The 18,785-nt window shown below is 38.0% G+C and overlaps 1 protein-coding gene and 3 pseudogenes across 1 annotated transcript; all 4 read left to right on the forward strand.

Moving 5' to 3' along the window:
- Nucleotides 1-4,183: 4,183 nt before the first annotated feature.
- LOC141825745 (transcription factor WRKY45-1-like) lies at nt 4,184-5,628 on the forward strand (annotated as a pseudogene).
- A 5,298-nt stretch (nt 5,629-10,926) lies between these two features.
- Nucleotides 10,927-14,366, forward strand: LOC141825385 (phosphoribosylamine--glycine ligase-like). The gene is given in 5 exon segments (XM_074712769.1): nt 10,927-11,235; nt 12,031-12,404; nt 12,786-13,316; nt 13,775-14,159; nt 14,162-14,366. Coding segments are annotated over 5 exon segments (1,581 nt in total). The 5' UTR covers nt 10,927-10,973; the 3' UTR covers nt 14,191-14,366.
- A 722-nt stretch (nt 14,367-15,088) lies between these two features.
- Nucleotides 15,089-15,778, forward strand: LOC141823757 (uncharacterized; annotated as a pseudogene).
- Nucleotides 15,779-17,331: 1,553 nt separating this feature from the next.
- On the forward strand, nt 17,332-18,262 carry LOC141823758 (uncharacterized protein At5g39865-like; annotated as a pseudogene).
- The last annotated feature ends 523 nt before the right edge of the window (nt 18,263-18,785 follow it).

The raw sequence follows: 18,785 nt of genomic DNA on the forward strand, positions 1-18,785 counted from the left end.
TCCTTGGACCTGAAGTCACCATGGTTCCCAATATAAGAAGTTGCATACTTTGACTTCGTCAAACGTCACCCGTAAATGGGTGGACTATAAAGGCGATTACCGGGTATGTAACAAATTATGTGGAGGGATGTGAGTGATGTAGATGGAATCTATCCCTCCTATATAGCGGGAGTAATATCATAGTTCTTGATAGAGTGAAACCACCAAAGTGCATGGTCATGCCGAAATAAGTCAACATGAGATGTTGAGCTCATTTGATTGGAGTGAGTCTACTTGGAGTTCAAGACATAGATTGATTAGAGGATGACACGGTCTATGCCTCGATTTGATCAATCATGATATCAAGGATAGAAGGACATGGTCACATATTGTGAAAGTCACAAATGGTAGTCACAATGGTGATGTTGGATCTCAATATTCTTGTAACTTGGATAGCAATGATGCGTTGCTAGATACCGCTCATTGTTTATATTTCTAAATCGATTTAGAAGCATTGACAACGTTACAAGAACCTATAGGGTCACACACAAAGAACAATTAGATGGAGATTAGGTTCATATGATGAACCAAGAGGATTAGATTCATGTGATGAATCAAGTTGGGTTAAGTGTAATCCATACTAGACTAATTGAGTTGATTTGATCAACTTTGGGAGATTAGAAGTCAAGTTTGACTTGACTTGAGAAGGAAAACTTAATGGTCAAGTTTGACTTGACTTCATGGTCAAGTTTGACTTGACTTTATGCCATGTCATAGTCAAGGTTGACTTGACTCATGCCACCTCATGGTCAATGTTTGACTTGACCAAATGACTTCAAGGTGAGGTGGCATAAGTGATGGTCAATGATGATGCTCCACATCATCAAGGATGCCACCTCATGGGAGTTACCAAATGGTTGTAACTCATGGCATTAAGGGAGGAGTTGTAACCCCCCTCCCCATTTATGTGGCCGGCCACTTTTGTGTGGTGAATGAGATTGATTTTCATTCATTCAACTTCATTGCTTCTTCCTCCTTGCTCTTGCTCCTCTCTTCTCCCTTCTCCTCTTGTCTTGGCCGAAACTCCAAGAGAGTGCTAGCACACTCTAAGGTTTTGGTCTCCCTCGATTTGTCCGTGTGGATACACATAGAGGAGTATATGCTTGACACTCTAGGAGATCCGGCATCTTTTGGACAAGCGGAATAAGCGAAGGGATACGCATCAAGGGTAACACTCTAAACATGTAGATCTAAAGTAGATCTAGAGTAGAAAAAAATATGTATGTGAAATTTTATGTTTTCGCACGGATCCGGTGACTTGGGTTTACGGGGTTTCTGCAACGCAAAAAGCGATTTTTACGGCCCGAAAAATCCAATAGCAGCAAGCCTAGTTCGTGCAGGACGTGACAATTTCGATCGATAAGGTATGCAAAATTGACTTCCACACTATTATTTTCTATTATTTTTCATTTTCATTTTCCGTTCTTTTTTTCCAACTTTGACTTAAGCATAAGAGGAACTATGTTAACATGCATCGAGGTTCTGTTGTCTACTCAACCTCCATCCGTCAAGTGCAAGCCAGATCCACTAAAGGCTGACCTAGTTGAAGAGGTAGATCCAATAGCAATTGGCGCAATCCAAGTCAACAGAAGATGATCCGATAGGAATTAACTCATCCTCAGACCAGATCAATGGTAAACTAAAATAAGACACTTGATACTTCTTTTCTTTTTTCGTCAATGCTTACATCGTTGAACCCTAAAACTATTTTCGTTTTATGCCTCTTCTTAAATGGGGAAACTTACCTTGTTTTGTGATCTTCTAATACATATAATTTCTTCAGGACATTATTATATTAATGGTTTGAAGACAGAACTTTAAATTTTGATCTAAAAAAATAAATTACAAAATATGTTTAATTAATTAATTAGTCTTATATCACAAGGGTAAGTAGACCAATAAATTTTTATGAGAGGTAATAACTATTAATAACATTTTCATTCTCATTTCCACTGTTTTCCTCTCGATGCATGGCAATCATTTGCTATTTGACTTAGATGGATTTAACAATCATTGATTAACCAACAAATCAAATCTAAGTTTTAAAAATGCTAGTTCAACAGGGACCCACGGTTCGATCCCCAACTACGAACACAATCAAAGGATATTGGGCATCTGGATTGGCCGCCATATGCGCTTCCCGATTTACCCTCGTGGTCGGTGGGAAACTTTCATGGGACCGGGTTGACCATCCTCAGAGATTGAGTTCATGAGACTGACTAGGATTTATCATTTTTTTTAAAATGCTAGTTCAAACTTGTCCACCTCTAATCTGTACGCACCACCAAATGGGTCGTATAAGGCCAGTCTTTCAATCTAATTTAATTATTTTATAGCTTGCATCACAAGATAGCAAAAATAAGAAAACTAAATTGCTTTTAATACTAATAATATAATGAATTTGAATTCCCATTTATAGCTGAAAATTATAGCCATCAATTTGGATTAGCCTGCCTCGTCAAATAATTTAGTCGAGTTGGATTGAAATTTTATCAATCCATTTTAAGATAGATTCAAATGGATTGGCCCGCCTAGTCCTGTGACCCGTATAAGTTAGTCTGCGGGTTAAGAAAGTTTATTTATTTATTTTAAAATTTAAAATTACATTAGTGGTTTTGATTCATTTAAATTACAATTCAATTCAAGTTTAAAAATTATAATTCAAACTTAAAAATTTCAACTTAATCAATTTAAATTTAAATTTTTTATATTTTCAATATTTTTTATGTTTTAACAAGTCCATGGGTTGGCTCGCCTAACCTGCAGTCTGCCTTTAGTTAGATTGGATTGAAGATTTTTCAATCCGCCAAATTAATGGGTCAGTCTATCCCACTCCACTATACGATGGATCCATCATGAATTGATCCACCCATCATGAATTAGCCCGTTTAAGAGCTCTACGAAAACTGATATGACAACTATTGCTTTCGACTTCTTTTACGCGTCTGTTTAATTACCCAAAGACTGCACTATAAATATCTATGTTAATTCTTAATGGCGAGTTATTCTTGTAGAAAACAAGCTCATGGGCACATATATGGTACAAGTAGCAATAATAAATGTAATCAATTTGTTTATTTGTTTATAGGATTTAGCTCACGCGGCTTTTGACTAATATATATATATATATAAAGAAACACATATTTATTGCCACCCACTTGCCTGTTGATTAGACTAATTAATGCATTAGTATTGCTTATTAATATCTCTTATTGATCATAAGGAGAATTTATGTACGTCTTGTCGTGATCACTAGGATTTCTTTCTTTTTATTTAGGAAATTAAAGATAAAAATATATTAGTTCAGGCGTAGGCAATCAAATAAAGTTAAGGTTTGATTATTAGATTCGAGGTTGACTAATCCTGATCAAAGATTAGAATTCAGCGAAGCTTCTGGTGTGTTCGCGCGTGCGTCTGACCTTGAACCCAATTAAACTAGAATTAACAAATAAGTCAAATAATCCACCATGACTAATTATAGTGTAATCATGCTACTTCTATAATATAAAAGTATTTAATTTCTTATTTTCATTTTATATAAGTATTAGCGGCAAGGACCACATGATTTTAACAAATATGTCAAAGTACGATGCATTGTTCATATGATACCAAATTAATCAAAGTAAGATTGGTTGCACAATGAAATTGATAATTTTGAATGGAAAATTCTGATAAATAAAAAAATATTCTGAGGGGCAAAATGAAACCATCCCACGACAACACGGTCATCACCCTACCTGTCGGTCATCCGGCAACCGTGTTTTTTTTAATCTCGGTTTCATAAAATTTTTTCATGAATAAATCAAGAAACACAAATACATATCCTTCCATACCTAACATTCTAAAAACATTTTTTTATTAAAAAATTAATCCATAATATATGAAATTGATCCATGAATATTTAATTAAAAAATACTTGCTGTTGCATCGTACGCCAGGCTCTTGCAACCGCGTTATTGAACTTTCCATACGCGCTGTTTATCCAATTTAATTATTTATTTTCGGTCAAAATATTATTTTAATTAATTAATTTAATAATATAAATATCCAATTGAATTCAAAACTACGAAACCAACCATCGCTATATAAACAAACATTCTGAGACCTTGGAGGATCTCAAATTCCAGTTGTTCCAGATCTCAAATTCCACTCAAGACATGAGTTGGAAGAGGAGTGAGATGGGCAGTGGCGATGAGCACTGGACGGTGATCCAAGACATCAGTCGAGCTCAGGAGCTGACGGGACAGCTTCAGGCCGTGCTGCTGCCGTTGCTTCCAGACGCCGGCGGCTGGTCGGAGTTTGCCAGAGCCCACATGAGCGAGATGATCAGATGCTATGCCTCCGCCCTCGACAGGCTCAGTGCTTGCAGCTCTCCGGCGTCCCCGTTCGACACCGACGCCGATAACAACGATCAGAGTCGGAGCTCCGACGAGAAGAGTAGGAAGAAGCAGCTGAAGCTGGAGGGTGGCTATAAAAGCTGGCCCCCTAAAGATACCAAGAGAAGGTAAGTAGGGTTGGTGTTCCTAAAAATAGCTATCTACTTATTTGGGAATCATGATCATAATAAGATATAGCCATATAGGTATTACAATAGAAGCATTCAATCTATTAGATGAAATTAAAATCTAGTCTTAGTTTCTCAATACATATAGAAGCCAAAATATAGGAATCCTTTTTTTAATTCTCATCTCATATCTCAGTTGTTCATATGTATGTATTATCAAATCAGCGATCTTTGTCTTTCCTTGCATTATTTGCATACTTGTTATTATTAGTATTTTATTAGTTAGCCACCCAAATCAGGGTTTAATCGATTCGCGCAGGAAGGAGGAGGATTCTTGTTCGATAGTTACATCAGTCCCCTATGAAGATGGACATCAATGGAGGAAATATGGACAGAAACCCATCCAAGGCTCCAAACATCAAAGGTTCATATCGACATACACACACACACACACAATAATTTAGTTTCAGTAGTGTACTTCTGAACCTGTGGCTATATGTGCAGGAGCTACTTCAGGTGCACATATAGCAAAGAACAAGGTTGCCGAGCAAGGAAGACGGTGCAACAAGAAGATAATAATGTGTATCCCCCAAAGTATCGAGTAGTTTATGCGATGTCGCACACCTGTTGTAGCACTTCAGTGATCAGCTTGCCCTTTGTGTTGGATTCGGTATTTCCCAACAATAACTCGCTACCTCTTTTTGGTATCTCCCCCAACACCAATAATATTGTCCAGCACCAGCAACATGGTGACCTTTATGCTTCTCCTAAAAGCGAATTTGTATGGGGGGATCATACATTCTTCAACCTCCGAAGCGATCGCATATGACAAGACAGATGCAGATGCAGATGCGATGGTGTTGAAATTACTGATATCACCTGAATTGGATGCATTTTATGAGACAATTATGGATAGCATGCATCAGGAGGATGACAAGAAGCGAGTTATTTTCTAGTTACTTAAAGGGCAAGATTAATCTAGCTATCTCATAAAAATGAGATGATATGAGAAGAAAGAAAGATTGTTCTGCCTATTAGCTTTTTGCAATCTCCTAATAGACAATTCTTAAAAATACAACTTCAAAATCTTCCCATCACAGAATTGTTAGTCTGTCTCACGCTTTCTTAAATGCTCATTTTATTACACGAGTTTTAAAGCAATATTTATTCTTAATAACTAACCAAAGCTGATAGAAGTTCTCAAGGAGATTTCTTCTATGGGTGCCGATTCTGGAACAAGGAAAGACGGACTTTCTTCAATCCTTGACTCATCACTAATGGAAGAAGGACTTGAAGCTTCATCAGATTCTTCCGATTCGTCTTCTCTATATGACTTTATCTTCTTATTAACCTGTGATTTGACTTCCTAACCTGCTAGCCCAGCCCCGCAATCAGGAAAGAAAAGAATCAAAGGCAAGATAGAAGAACGATGAGCAAGCAAACAAGTAAGCCAAGCCTGCTAGTATGCCCTGATTTGCTTAGCCTAACTCCCTTACTACTAGCTCTGAGTCCCGTAACTGTACTGATAAATGTAGTGAAAGTACACTTAGCTATCGCTCGAGACGTCGTTGTCACTCGGTTCAATCCCTTTATTTGGCATCATCCTAATGGGCCTTTCGGCGTGCGTCTCGTCCCACTTTCTTCAACTGATTCAAGAGGGCAATACAACAACAAGTTAAAGAACCAGCGATCTCAGGAGCGAGCCTTCTATCAAAACCCCACACGAAAGAAAACATAGAAACCATGGTCTCCGTGTTGAAGGCGTAGTACCTTCAGGCTCCTATCCTTCAACTTATAAAGAACTCTTTTTTGTTTTTCTTTTGTCTTTGATCTCGCTTGATGATGAATGTAGACAATTAACAGTTTTTGGAGGATCTAACTCAAGAGATTGAAAACAGATATAGCCACGAAGAGCAGTTTCGGGCCTAATATAAAAGTAAATTCCCTCGAACACATCGACTTTTTGATCATTGATTTTATTTATTTTAGGGCGCAATGATCCACACGGGCCACAACTATCTTGCTTGCTCAGAGGCAGAGCGGTTGGCTCTCCCGCTTGAGAAATCTCCTTGGGTCGAGTCAAAGCTATCAATTCTGCTGCCCAACCGATAGCTGGAGTTGCGAAGTCCGTGCCCATCAAGGTTGACCCGTTGGAGACGAAGACCAACCTAACAGCTGTACCGATGGACGACTTCAAGCTCATTTTGGGCCGGGACACGGCAGTGTTGCCATTTGCTGATGTTCTATTAGTGCTGGGGAAGACACCCTGCGTCATTGCTACCTTGAAGGGTGCCTCAGATCATCATCAAAAGAAGAGGCTACCTTTTGCTCTCAAGTGCTAGTATCAAATCAAGGAGCTAACAGAGGCACAGATACTCATTCCATTAAAACGAGCCGCAAAATCCCGAGAGTCCTCCTCCTGAGCCCGGCTAGAAGACAAGGCCTGGATCTCCAAGAGAGAAGAAAAGTCGAAACGCCAGCCAACATAACCATTGGCAGACCGCCCAGGAGGGAGAGGGATTTCTTGCTTGAATTCAAACTGTCTCGCCCCGGGACAGTACCATTCAACACCAGCAGCTATATTCTGTTTTCCCTGGGCAAACTGTACACGCTGTTTTGCATTTGCAGTAGCTACTCTTATCCCGTGAACCCTTCATGGCTAAGGCGTTGCTCTATCCTCTATCTCGACCACGCAAGACCCTACTTTGTACTTGGGCTAATTCCGTCCTTGCTTTTCTTTAGGACTCTATCCTAGATTTGACGCTGATTGCATAACTTTCGAGGCTTCGAGTGTGAGTCTTGCGAGCTCGATGCGAATTTTCATCAGTTGAATCTTCTGTTATCATATTAATATCTCCTCGACATGGAGGGTCTCCTTTGATATTATCGATGCTAGTAGTAGGGTGATGCCAGGTTAGCTCTCGGGATCGAAATCTTCTTTAGGGAGACGTATCTCTTTGCTGATGGACTGATTGGCGTGGCGACTCTTTTCGAGTGTTGACTCAGGGTTCCGCATTTCTACCCCGACGGATCTCATATGCATACTGTCAGCATTCATGAGTAAAATATAACGAGAGCGATGGAAGATACAATATCGCTCCCCTCCATTCGGCCTGTGCAATGTCAAGTCAAGAATTAGGGTTGGCTTCACAGTTTGCACTGTCCATATCCCAACTGGGACCGAAGCATATTGGTGATGGACTACTTCTTTGTGTCGAATAGGCGGAGGGGGACCCTTTTGTTTAGGTCGAACAAGCACAACTACTGACGCTAAAACTTCTTTATTTCTTGCAACTTGAGTTTCTTCCACGTTAATTTACTTCTGAGCATGATTCAGAAAAAGGAAATCAAAAGTCGTCAGGAGATCCATCACCAAAGGTCGAAAGAGATCTCTATTTTGCAGTCATTAAGAGAAAGCATTAATGAGTACATCGGAGATGCCCGAAGACACATCCATGGACATCAGTGAAGGTGTGGATTGACGAAAATGACAATCGATCGAACCACCGATGAGTAGAGCCGGATAGAGTTGTTAAGAAAATCCTATATTCGACATGATCTGTATAATGATGCAACATCGCATTCTTCTCGAACCGGCCCAAATAGGGGCATCAATTCGGGTTAGTTAGGTGGGTTTGAATCAGGTTAAAATAAAATATTATTAAAAAATTTCAACTCGAACCCAACCCAAACTCGAATTCAACTCGAAATCTTAAATCCGAACCCGTATAACCTGACCAACCCGAAAACCTTGAATAATGCAAAAAAAAAATTAACTATTTTTTTAATAATTCTTCATTTTTATTTCAATATTTTATCATTGTCATACTAATATTATATAAAACATCTTAATTTTAAAAATATAATTTGATTTAACCCTCAAAATTTTTTTGTAAACCCTAAATCTAGATTAATCCGGGTCAACACGAACTCGATCCAAATCTAATAGAATCCGATCCGAATTTAATCCAATCCAAAACTCTGAACCTAACCTAAACCCGAAAACCCTCAACCCTAACTTGATTTTTTTCCGAATTGGGTTGGGTCCATTTTTGACACCCTAAGCCCAAATGAGCTTCAAGATCAGTTGATCCATTATACGGTACTCGAAAATTTTTAGGTAGTTCATCATTCAAGATTTGAGTGGAGAAAGGTGTGGCTTTATCGGGTATTGGTTCTTTGTCTTTGCCTTTGTTTAGTGGTGGAGTTTCTTCGATCATGAATTTCTCAAAATGCTTCTCAGGCGGGGCTATAACTTTACTTCGTTGTTTAGTGAAGACAACGGGGAGAGGTCCAATTGAATCAACGGGCATTCGATTAAGGAGAAGGGGCACCTCAACCAAGGCATTAGATACTTCCAAGGCTAGGTTTATAGGAGGGAGTCTCTACAAAAGTTGTTGCACTGCTTTGCACATCGATGCTAGGAAATCTTCTTGTGACATGGTAATAACTTCACCACGAGCTACGTTTCCTGCAATGCCAGGACCTCCGATAGTTTTTTCCTATTCCACCATCTTAGCGTCTCAATTTAGGTGAAAGAATTATTTTTCATAGATGGTGTCAATTTTGTTCTTGACTAAAATCACAGTCTAATGAATCAATAAGATAGAACAATGGAGATGACAATGTTGAAGGTCCTAGAAAGATGGAAGACGCAAAGATACATATAATACTCCAATAAGAGTTAAAATGAGGGTGATGGAGTTCGATGTGACCACTCCGACGCTTAAATTATGGCTTAGGAAAAGTGAAAACAACAGAATAATGGAGGAAGAAGAAGGAAAACAGAATCACCTCTCTCCTTCTGCGTTCTTTCTTCTAGGTTTATATATTCGTTTAGAAAGAGTATCTCCCCACAATCTTGAGAAATCAGATCTGATAGTCACTACCTGCTTCTTCATTCATTGCATATCACATGTATATAGGAGAGCATCTAGGAGACCAAGTCAGACACTCATATTATTATTCTTACGCTCGTTTGTAGTGTTATACTCAAGAATATTCGCAGTAATGTAGGCCCCTGTAAGGTGACTAGGTTGTGAAGGAATCGTGAAATTTGCATCTTTTGGAATCAGAGTGGATGAGTCGATGAAAGAATTAAGGAGACTGTGTTTTTTAGAGTCGGGGTGATTGAGGATGTTGTGTTCTCTAGAGTTTGGGCGACTGAGTCAGTGAGGGAGTCGAGGAGATTGTGTCCTCTGAAATCGGGATAATCAAATCAGTAAGGGAGTCGAGGAGACTATGTCCTATAATACATATGATATTCTTCCTAATAAACTTAGAATTTAGTAGAGAATAACTCTAATTCACAGTTTAAAGAAAATCAAGGCATGAGTAACAGGGTGAGTCTCAAATTTACTAAAGAACTCGTGTTTCTCGAATTTGTTGAGTAAGCAAAGTGGGGATAAGTCAGGTTAATTCGTTTTTTTTTAATTTCATTGCATATGTTGATTTTTGGACCAAAAGTAAATTGATATATGATTATCTCAAATACATGAATAATATTAATCTGAGATTAGATTTTTAAAGTAGGTATAGTTTAATTTGCAAATCATGCTTGGAGCCATATTGCAATGATCAAATTTTGGAAAAGGTTGATAGCTTTAAATCAATGGGTGTTAATTTAAAATTTGTAAATCAATTTGTATTTTAAAAACTAGCAAAACTAGACGTGCTTTAGTAGGAATAAATTAATAAACAAAATGCTTTTTTGAAAAAAAGTAAATTCTTTGGCGTCCGCGTCTTGTCATAAAAAGAATTACCTAAAGCATGCTTACCTAAGATGTCTAATAATCAAATTATAAATTTAATAAATAACTTAATTAATTAAACTCCTATCATATATATCAAATCTCTTCTAGCTAAATTTAAACTCTTCTCAAACAAAACTTATACTTTCAAGAATTATATTTTTTAATAAACAATAGTAACTTTCAAAGTTTTTTTTTTTGACCTTTTGACATTTAAATAAAGAAATAAATTTGACATCAATTAGCAGAAATACTTACGCTCTGTTTGAGAGGAGTGAAAGAAGAGAAGGAAAAAATATAAATAAATAAAAAAAATTAACTCTTGTTTGAAATAGAGCGAATTTAAGAGGGAAAAGGGGAGAGAAGGATAAATTTTATCCTTGCATGCTTATAAATCGTTATAATTTCGTTCGGTCCGATTTGGAATTCGATTTAAAATGTAAAGAAGGAGAAAAAAGAATTTAAAATATTTTATTTCAATTTTATCCCTATTTTAAAATATTAATTTTTATTTTTTAAAAATAAAATAATACATGTTATATTAATAAACCTTCTTAAAAAAAAACATAAATCCCCTCGCTTTTCCCTCCCATCCCTTTTCCCTCCCCCTTCCGTTACCACCCCGATCCAAACATAGCGTTAGGGTTTGGGCGTCTCTATCTTCTTTTATTGAGCAATCTATGGCTTCCACTGCTTGTAATATTGGGAGCTCGTTGAGGTTTCTGAACCGAGAACCTGTTCGGCATCTTTTTTGCCGTGGTTCAACTTATTCGCTATGCTTTTGGAGTTATCCGGCTTGGGGTGCCATATTTGCCTCCACCACCGGTTGTGCTCGAGGGTCGCCATCGTTGTCTCGGTGGAAATTCGTCGTTAGGGCTTCAGTTTCTGATGAATCTGATGATATATCCTGTGCGCGGTGGCAACGGAAGTCGAATTGTTTCGGTGAAAAACTGCAATTTTTTTTGCCCATGCTTATGTTTTTTCTGAAACGAGGTTAATTTGTTACATTGACCATGTATTTGAGTTTTAAGGAAAATTTTTTGCGTAGTGAACTGGTCCGTCCTAATAGCAAAATTTTCCCTTCTGGTTGAACTAGTTACTGTACCAGTCAAACTTGCTTCTCTGGAATATCTTATGTGACTTTGGTTTTGATCTCATTATCTGTAAGTTACTTAACGCCAACACGTTATAGTATTGCTTAGTTAATCAATCGAGTGAAACAATTTCAAAATCACATTTATAACCAGATTTAGTGCTTCCGACCATGTAGTTCTAGTGCCAGTACGACAAGTATTCCCATTTGATGCCATTTATACCACAAATCTTGTAGACATAATTCTTGCAGTTATTACTAAGTAATCAAGGAATTTCAGCGATGAGCTATCTCTGTCTGGGACTAAAATGAGCAAATCATTAAGGAAGATATAGCAAAGAGCCACCTCCACTTGCTATCATTTCAGTGAAAGATGTAGAATAGTGAATAGTTACCCCATATATATACATGCACAAGTTATCACAGTCAATAATGTCCGACTATTTATTTCGAAATTATCAATATTTTTCCAGTTTTCTGGTTAACATAAGTCAGTTATGCATGTGATTTGACTTGTTGCTGGTTATTTTGAATTTATGTTGAACCATTTTCTCATTCATGTTATTTTATTTGTACTCATAGCATTTATCTTGCTTTATATTTCAGAAGATTGAATCTTACTTAAATTTATATTTCTTGGTTAGAGGAAAGAGTGGTGGTTCTGGTCGTTGGTGGTGGTGGAAGGGAACATGCACTTTGCTATGCCTTGCAGCGATCTCCATCCTGTGATGTAGTTTTCTGTGCCCCAGGTAATGCTGGAATTTCTCAGTCTGGGAATGCCACCTGCATACCAGACCTAAACATTCTTGATAGCAAAGCTGTGATCTCCTTTTGCCAAATGTGGGGTGTTGGATTGGTGGTTGTTGGTCCTGAAGCTCCTCTAGTGGCTGGTCTCTCTGATGATCTTGTCAAGGCTGGGATCCCTACTTTTGGCCCATCAGCAAAAGCTGCAGCACTAGAAGGATCGAAAGATTTCATGAAGAAGTTATGTGATAAATATGACATTCCTACGGCAAAGGTTTATTAACCATTTATTCTCATATGCTTATGAAAATCCTAATTTGTTATTTTTGAAATATCTCATTTTCTGTTCCCTATGTTCATTTTTTTTAATTATATAAATACATCTCTGTATGACATGTGCTAAATTTCTTTTTTCTTAAAAAAAAGTGTGCATTGAGGGTAGGGACAGAATTTTTACGTACATAGAGCTGATTTTAAAATTTTTAACTGTTATCTCTGTGTCTCTAATTTCGTCCTAAAAGAAGATCAAGCAATTTTTTCCTGTTGAAATAAAAGCAAGGAATTTCTCTCATCGTTGATGAGAATTAGTTTCTCTGCCAATTTAGATCTTTCTACCTGCTGATTTTTTAATTAACATGTTTGCTCATCCATACAGTATCAAACTTTTATCAATCCTTCCTTTGCAAAACAATATGTAAAGGAGCAAGGCGCACCTATTGTTGTGAAGGCAGATGGGTTGGCTGCTGGGAAGGGAGTGATTGTGGCCATGAGTTTAGAGGAGGCATATGAAGCCATCGATTCTATACTTGTTGATGGTGCATTTGGTTCTGCTGGTTCACAAGTTATCATAGAAGAATTTCTTGAAGGAGAGGAAGCTTCTTTCTTTGCGCTTGTAGATGGTGAGACTGCTATACCTCTTGAATCTGCCCAGGATCACAAAAGGGTTGGAGATGGTGATACTGGACCAAATACAGGTGGAATGGGTGCATACTCCCCTGCACCAATACTCACAAAAGAGCTCCAGTCTGTTGTTATGGATTCAATAATCCTTCCAACAGTGAAGGGAATGGAAGCTGAGGGCCACAAATTTATTGGGGTACTTTATGCTGGACTCATGATTGAGAAAAAAACAGGAATGCCTAAACTCATCGAGTACAATGTGCGTTTTGGGGATCCAGAATGTCAGGTTAGTATTGTTGTATTTGAAGCAAAATATTTAGGAAAACATTCTTGTCTTATAAACGTCAATTCATGTCTACCTATCCATATTATTAGAAAGAGAAATCATTGCTAAGGTGCTGAGCTCTATTTATTTTTTAAAGATTCGAGATGGCTGAAACAATGTTCTGGCAACTAAACATAACTGATAGTTGAAGCAAAATATTTAGGAAAACATTTTTGTCATATAAATTTCAATTCATATCTACCTATCCATATTATATTAGAACGATCATTGCTAAGGTGCTGAACTCTATTTATTTTTTAAAGACAATGTTCTGCCAACTAAACATAACTGATAGTTTATCACATGCATTTTATAAGGTTCAATTCCTATGATATTTCGTTGGCTATATTTTGGTTCATGAGCTAACAAGTTGGCCACATGTGACTTCAATTTTTTTTATTTTTTATTTTGATAAACAGGTTCTAATGATGCGTTTGGAGTCTGATCTGGCACAAGTTTTGCTTGCAGCTTGCAGAGGAGAGTTGGGTTGTGTTTCATTAAAGTGGTCACCTGGATCAGCAATGGTAGTCGTAATGGCTAGCAAAGGTTATCCTGGATCCTACAAGAAGGGAACCAAGATAAGAAACCTTGAAGAGGCAGAAATGCTTTCACCTGCAGTTAAGATCTTTCATGCAGGCACTGATGTAGACCCAGATGGCAATTTCATTGCTGTTGGTGGTCGTGCCCTTGGGGTTACCGCCAGGGGCAAAGATATAGAAGAAGCTAGAGAAAGAGTTTATGATGCTGTGGAAGCAGTTGATTGGCCTGAAGGATTCTTCCGCTATGACATTGGCTGGAGAGCACTCACGTCAAGCAATTAAGCAACAATCTGTGATTGGGTTTTCCTATACATTGAGAGATCAAACCTTTTGGGCTTACAGCATTAAAAATTCCAACTGCAGCTTCTTTAGATAGATGGATTTTTAAATAAGTTCTATTCTGACTTCTCTTTTTTTGGGAGCTTCGATGGATCTCTAATGTTGAATTATCCCTGTATATTTTAAATCTAAAATGGTAGCGATTTTATTTGATTGAAGTTCCTTCAAGTAGGTGGAAAAACTAATAAAAGGGAAATTACAAGAGACATTTCTAAAATAGTCAAAGTATGAGATGTAAATTTAATTTTCCTCTTGGATTTTTATAGCCATTTTCCTGATATTCTTTTTTCTGTTGACTTGTGACTTTGTAAGAAGTTATGTAGAACTTGACCCTTCATGTATCTATAGGCACACATATATATAATTACACACATGCACACAGTTAGATAAAAATTGAATAACCAGGCTGCAGTTCAAGGATAAAAAAATGCGATTCACATGTACTCGGATTCTATTGATTTTCTCCTCAGATATATATATTTTTAATTTATTTTTGAGTTCGTAAGAAGTTATGTAGAAACAGCCTCTTGCCAAAGGCAAAGTAAGTTATGATCATTTAGAACTTAATCCGTAAGAAGTTATGTAGAACTTAATCCTTCGTCGTTTTGATTTTCTTTTTGCAAGAAGCCATATAGAACATGATCTTTATTCTTTGCTTGAATTCTGGGAGCCAGTTAATTTTGCATGTAAGATTTGTCACACGGAAGTTTAAAGATTAAATTTCCCTTGGAACGGAAATTCAACCATGGATGGTAAGGAAAAACTTATTACTGCCAAAAGAAACTCCCGAAATCTAATTCTTCTTGTTTTGGTTCGAATTTTTCAATGACATGCTGAGATATTCTTTTTGGAGAAATGAAGTCTGCTGCCACAAGGCTGTTCACTGTTGCAGAGTGCATTGCCATCATTCTTTCTGAGCGTGTTACAAGTCGAGCACCCTCCAAAAGAATCAGGAAAGCTCAATCAATCCTCTGTCTGAGCAAGCAAAAAATCCCCATACGGCAGCAGTAACACAAAGGAGTCGACTAACACCAGTTCACACAATTGTGATTCTTTGAGTCTCCACATTTGTGGGGATGACCATGAATTTTGCATCTGTCACCCAGAAGGCTATGCTATTTTCATGTTGCCAGCAGGTGGCATTCTAGTTACAATCGGTAAAACACTCGAGGTGATATTTTGTACTAGCAACAAGATGTTCAACTTTTCATTATTAATTGTTGCTTATTGAGCTGAGACTAAACATGCATGAAATAATATAACCAAAGTTGGTTAAAGAGCTTTTTCTTGAAGTTGCTTTTTTCTGTGATGCAGGAATGGTGCAATGGAGAACTAAAGTATGCCTCGGCAGAAGCACTTTTTCAGCCAGCCGGTAATTCCTTTGCTACATTCTCCCTTGAGTACATGTGTTCTCCACTAGTTTTGCTTCATGGGCAAGATGACGAAACTTGGAATATCTCTTTATCTGATCAGTTGTTAATGGTGCTTGTTCTTCTTTTATTGTACAACCTCTGAACCTGTATTTTCTCCTGGTTCATACCATAGTTAACGTGTGTTTTTTTAAAAGTAGAAAACCGCGCGAGTTTTCCTCCACCTCCGACTTCATATCACGGAGCAGCCAGAAAGGTTTCTTTGTGTCATCCTGCTCATAAGTCAACCGAATCCAGTCAGGTTATGTTTACATGTTTCCTTGTGGGATTTGGCTTTGTGCTCGAGGCCATATTTAGTCTGTGTGCTATATTCATGTCATTCGTCTTCCCAGGAAAACCAAGGGAATACTGGATGCAACTGGATACAGTGTAATTTTGTTTTATTCAGCAACCCTTCTCCAAACACTAATCGCTAGGATGCTTGAAGTCCTCAATTATTATTAATTCATTGCTTGTACTCATGTCGATAAAAACTTTGATATCTTAAGATAGACAACTGGAGAAATCAAGATTTTATCCCTGAGTCACTCTTGCGAGAGGAATTTGATTGGTGCGGCTGAGTTAGCAGCAAGGAGAGGACCAGAGTCGTCGATTTTCATAGGATAGCGATAAACGATGGTTGAGATTAAATCTTGATTGGATTGGACGGTAGAAAAGAGAAATACTAAGGACGATAGAAAAGAGACACTCCTTCCATATGATGCCCATTCCAAAGCTCCATCAATTATTGACTAGTAAAAAGAAAAATCAGTTCGAATCAGATTCAAACCCAAGAAACACTTATCCATCTAAAACAACAGAAAAAAAACTAATGTCGAAAATCATTAAAAATAAATTAATTTCAATAGAAGTATCGAATCAGTGAAAACAAAATTATACTTAACTTTAGTTTCCATGAATTGGAAAACTAGTTCTCTTACATTACGTAATGTATTAATTATATGTTTCCATGAATTGGAAATATTGTTGGTCGTGTAGAAAAGAACCCCGAGAAAAAATTGGTGGCATATTTTGGATCGTCAACAACGTTGTCAAATCAATCTCAAGTCCAAATAGAAAAAAAAAACACTAAGGTTCATATATTAATACCTACTTAAATCTATGATACTAAAATGTTTTCTCAATCCAATACATCCTTATATATATTTTTATTTTTAAAAATCTAACATAATGTCCATAGCTTGTATTACGATCTTACATCTGTTAACTCTTTTTTCATGTATAGTTAGTTATAACTTTGTGACTATGACTAAAATTTACCAGACTATTAGTCTATAGTTTAGTGGAACTGACAACAAAAATTCAAACGGTAATAAAAGTCAACTTGTTAATATAGGAACAAACTTAAAGCCCAACTCCATCCATCAATTGATTAAGATCAAGGCACCTCAAATTCCTTTTTCAGCGATTGTATATTTTTTGATATATATATTTTTGAAATGAGATGTTTTTTACAATAAAAAAATAATAGGCATTCTTTTAATTTTTGCCATATTAGTTTTGAAATATATAAGTACATACAAATAAGTGGGATGCAAATACTTGAAGTAAATTTAGTTAGGAAGTTTGAAAATGTAATCCAAGCTTTAATAGATTATGAAAAATGATACGTTAGAAAAATGTAGTATGAAATTTTACATGACACACTCAACTGTATGAATATGGGCCATGAATGTGAAACCCAGTATGTCATGTTGAATTTTATATTATAATAGATTTTTTAAATACCCTTTAAAATCAAGAAGCCCGACAGATGCAAACTCTACCTATTTCCTGCTTTACTGTCTCAAAAGGTTTCCTCCTCACGCGCCTCAACATTTCCCAAGTCGCAACCAGATCTCCCTTCCTCGTGTGGCCGCCGTGGGTAAAGACCACGCGCTCGTCCTCCGCCGCCGGAGGCGGCGTCACCTGTTGCACCCTTTCGTACTCATCCTCGCCCACCCTCAAGGACCTCCAGTCTCTCCTCCACGACAACCAGCCAGCTTCACCTGCCCTCCACCCTTTCACGGCGCCCTCCTCACCCTCGCCCACCCATCCCTCTGCCCCCCTCCGCCTCGCTGCGCCGCCGCCGTCGTCCTCTACTTCACATCCCTCCGCGTCATCAGCCGCACCTTCGAAGATTGTTGTGCGGTCCGTTCCATCCTCCGCAGTCACCACGTCGCCTTTGACGACGTCATCCGCCGCACCTTCGAAGATTGTCGTGCAGTCCGTTCCATCCTCCGCGTCGCCTTCGACGAGCGCGACGTATCCATGGATGCCCGCTTCCTCCCCGAGCTCCAGGCCGCCCTCGGCAGCCTCCAGGTCGCCCTCCCCCAGATCTTCCACGCAGGCCGCTGCCTCGGTGGCGCCGACGAGATCCGCCGCCTCCACGAATCCGGCGAACTCAAGATCCTCATCGAAGGCACTGTCGCCAATCCCACCTCCCCCTCCCCCTCCCTTCCCCTGAGACGCCTGCGATGGCCTCCGCTTCGTCGTCTGCGCCGCCTGCAGCGGTAGCCACAAGCGCTACTGCGCCGACAAGGGCGGTTATGCCTTCAGGACCTGCAGCGAATGCAACGAGAACGGTCTGGTACACAAGGAGGAAGATAATAAGAGGTAGAAAATAGACAGATTATATAATAATATTTTTTCTCCCTAATTAATTCATTTATAATACCTAACATATTTATAAGCTACTTACATAACATATTAAACTTATTAACTTCATAAATATACCCCACTAACTCAATTAATAAAGATACATTGAATCTAGACACTTTTTCTCTCACCAATACTACCACTAATTGTCACGTCATCAACCCATTAATTCCACAATTAATTTTGGATCAATTATCAACAGCCCCGACTGCTGTCATGCCATGGTTCTCTTACCCTAATTTCATTCTTTGGCTACTCTTTTTTTTTTTTTTTACATGGAACCAAGTTTATTGGAATCCAATTCAAACTCAATAATTAAGTATAATCTGAACTCGAACTCTACTTGGACACCTAAAAGATTCCAACTTTTATTTTTGTGTGTGTTATGTTATTGTATAGAGATTATTTTTCATTGCATATTGTGGATGGGGTGAATCTATGACTTTAAAGTGCACTGAATTATGATCTACAAAGGGGTTTGAGAA

Source organism: Curcuma longa, chromosome 3, assembly GCF_044706935.1.
Source record: "Curcuma longa cultivar G26 ecotype Majalengka, Jawa Barat chromosome 3, ITB_CL_G26_1.1, whole genome shotgun sequence".
Classification (NCBI taxonomy): Eukaryota; Viridiplantae; Streptophyta; class Magnoliopsida; order Zingiberales; family Zingiberaceae; genus Curcuma; species Curcuma longa.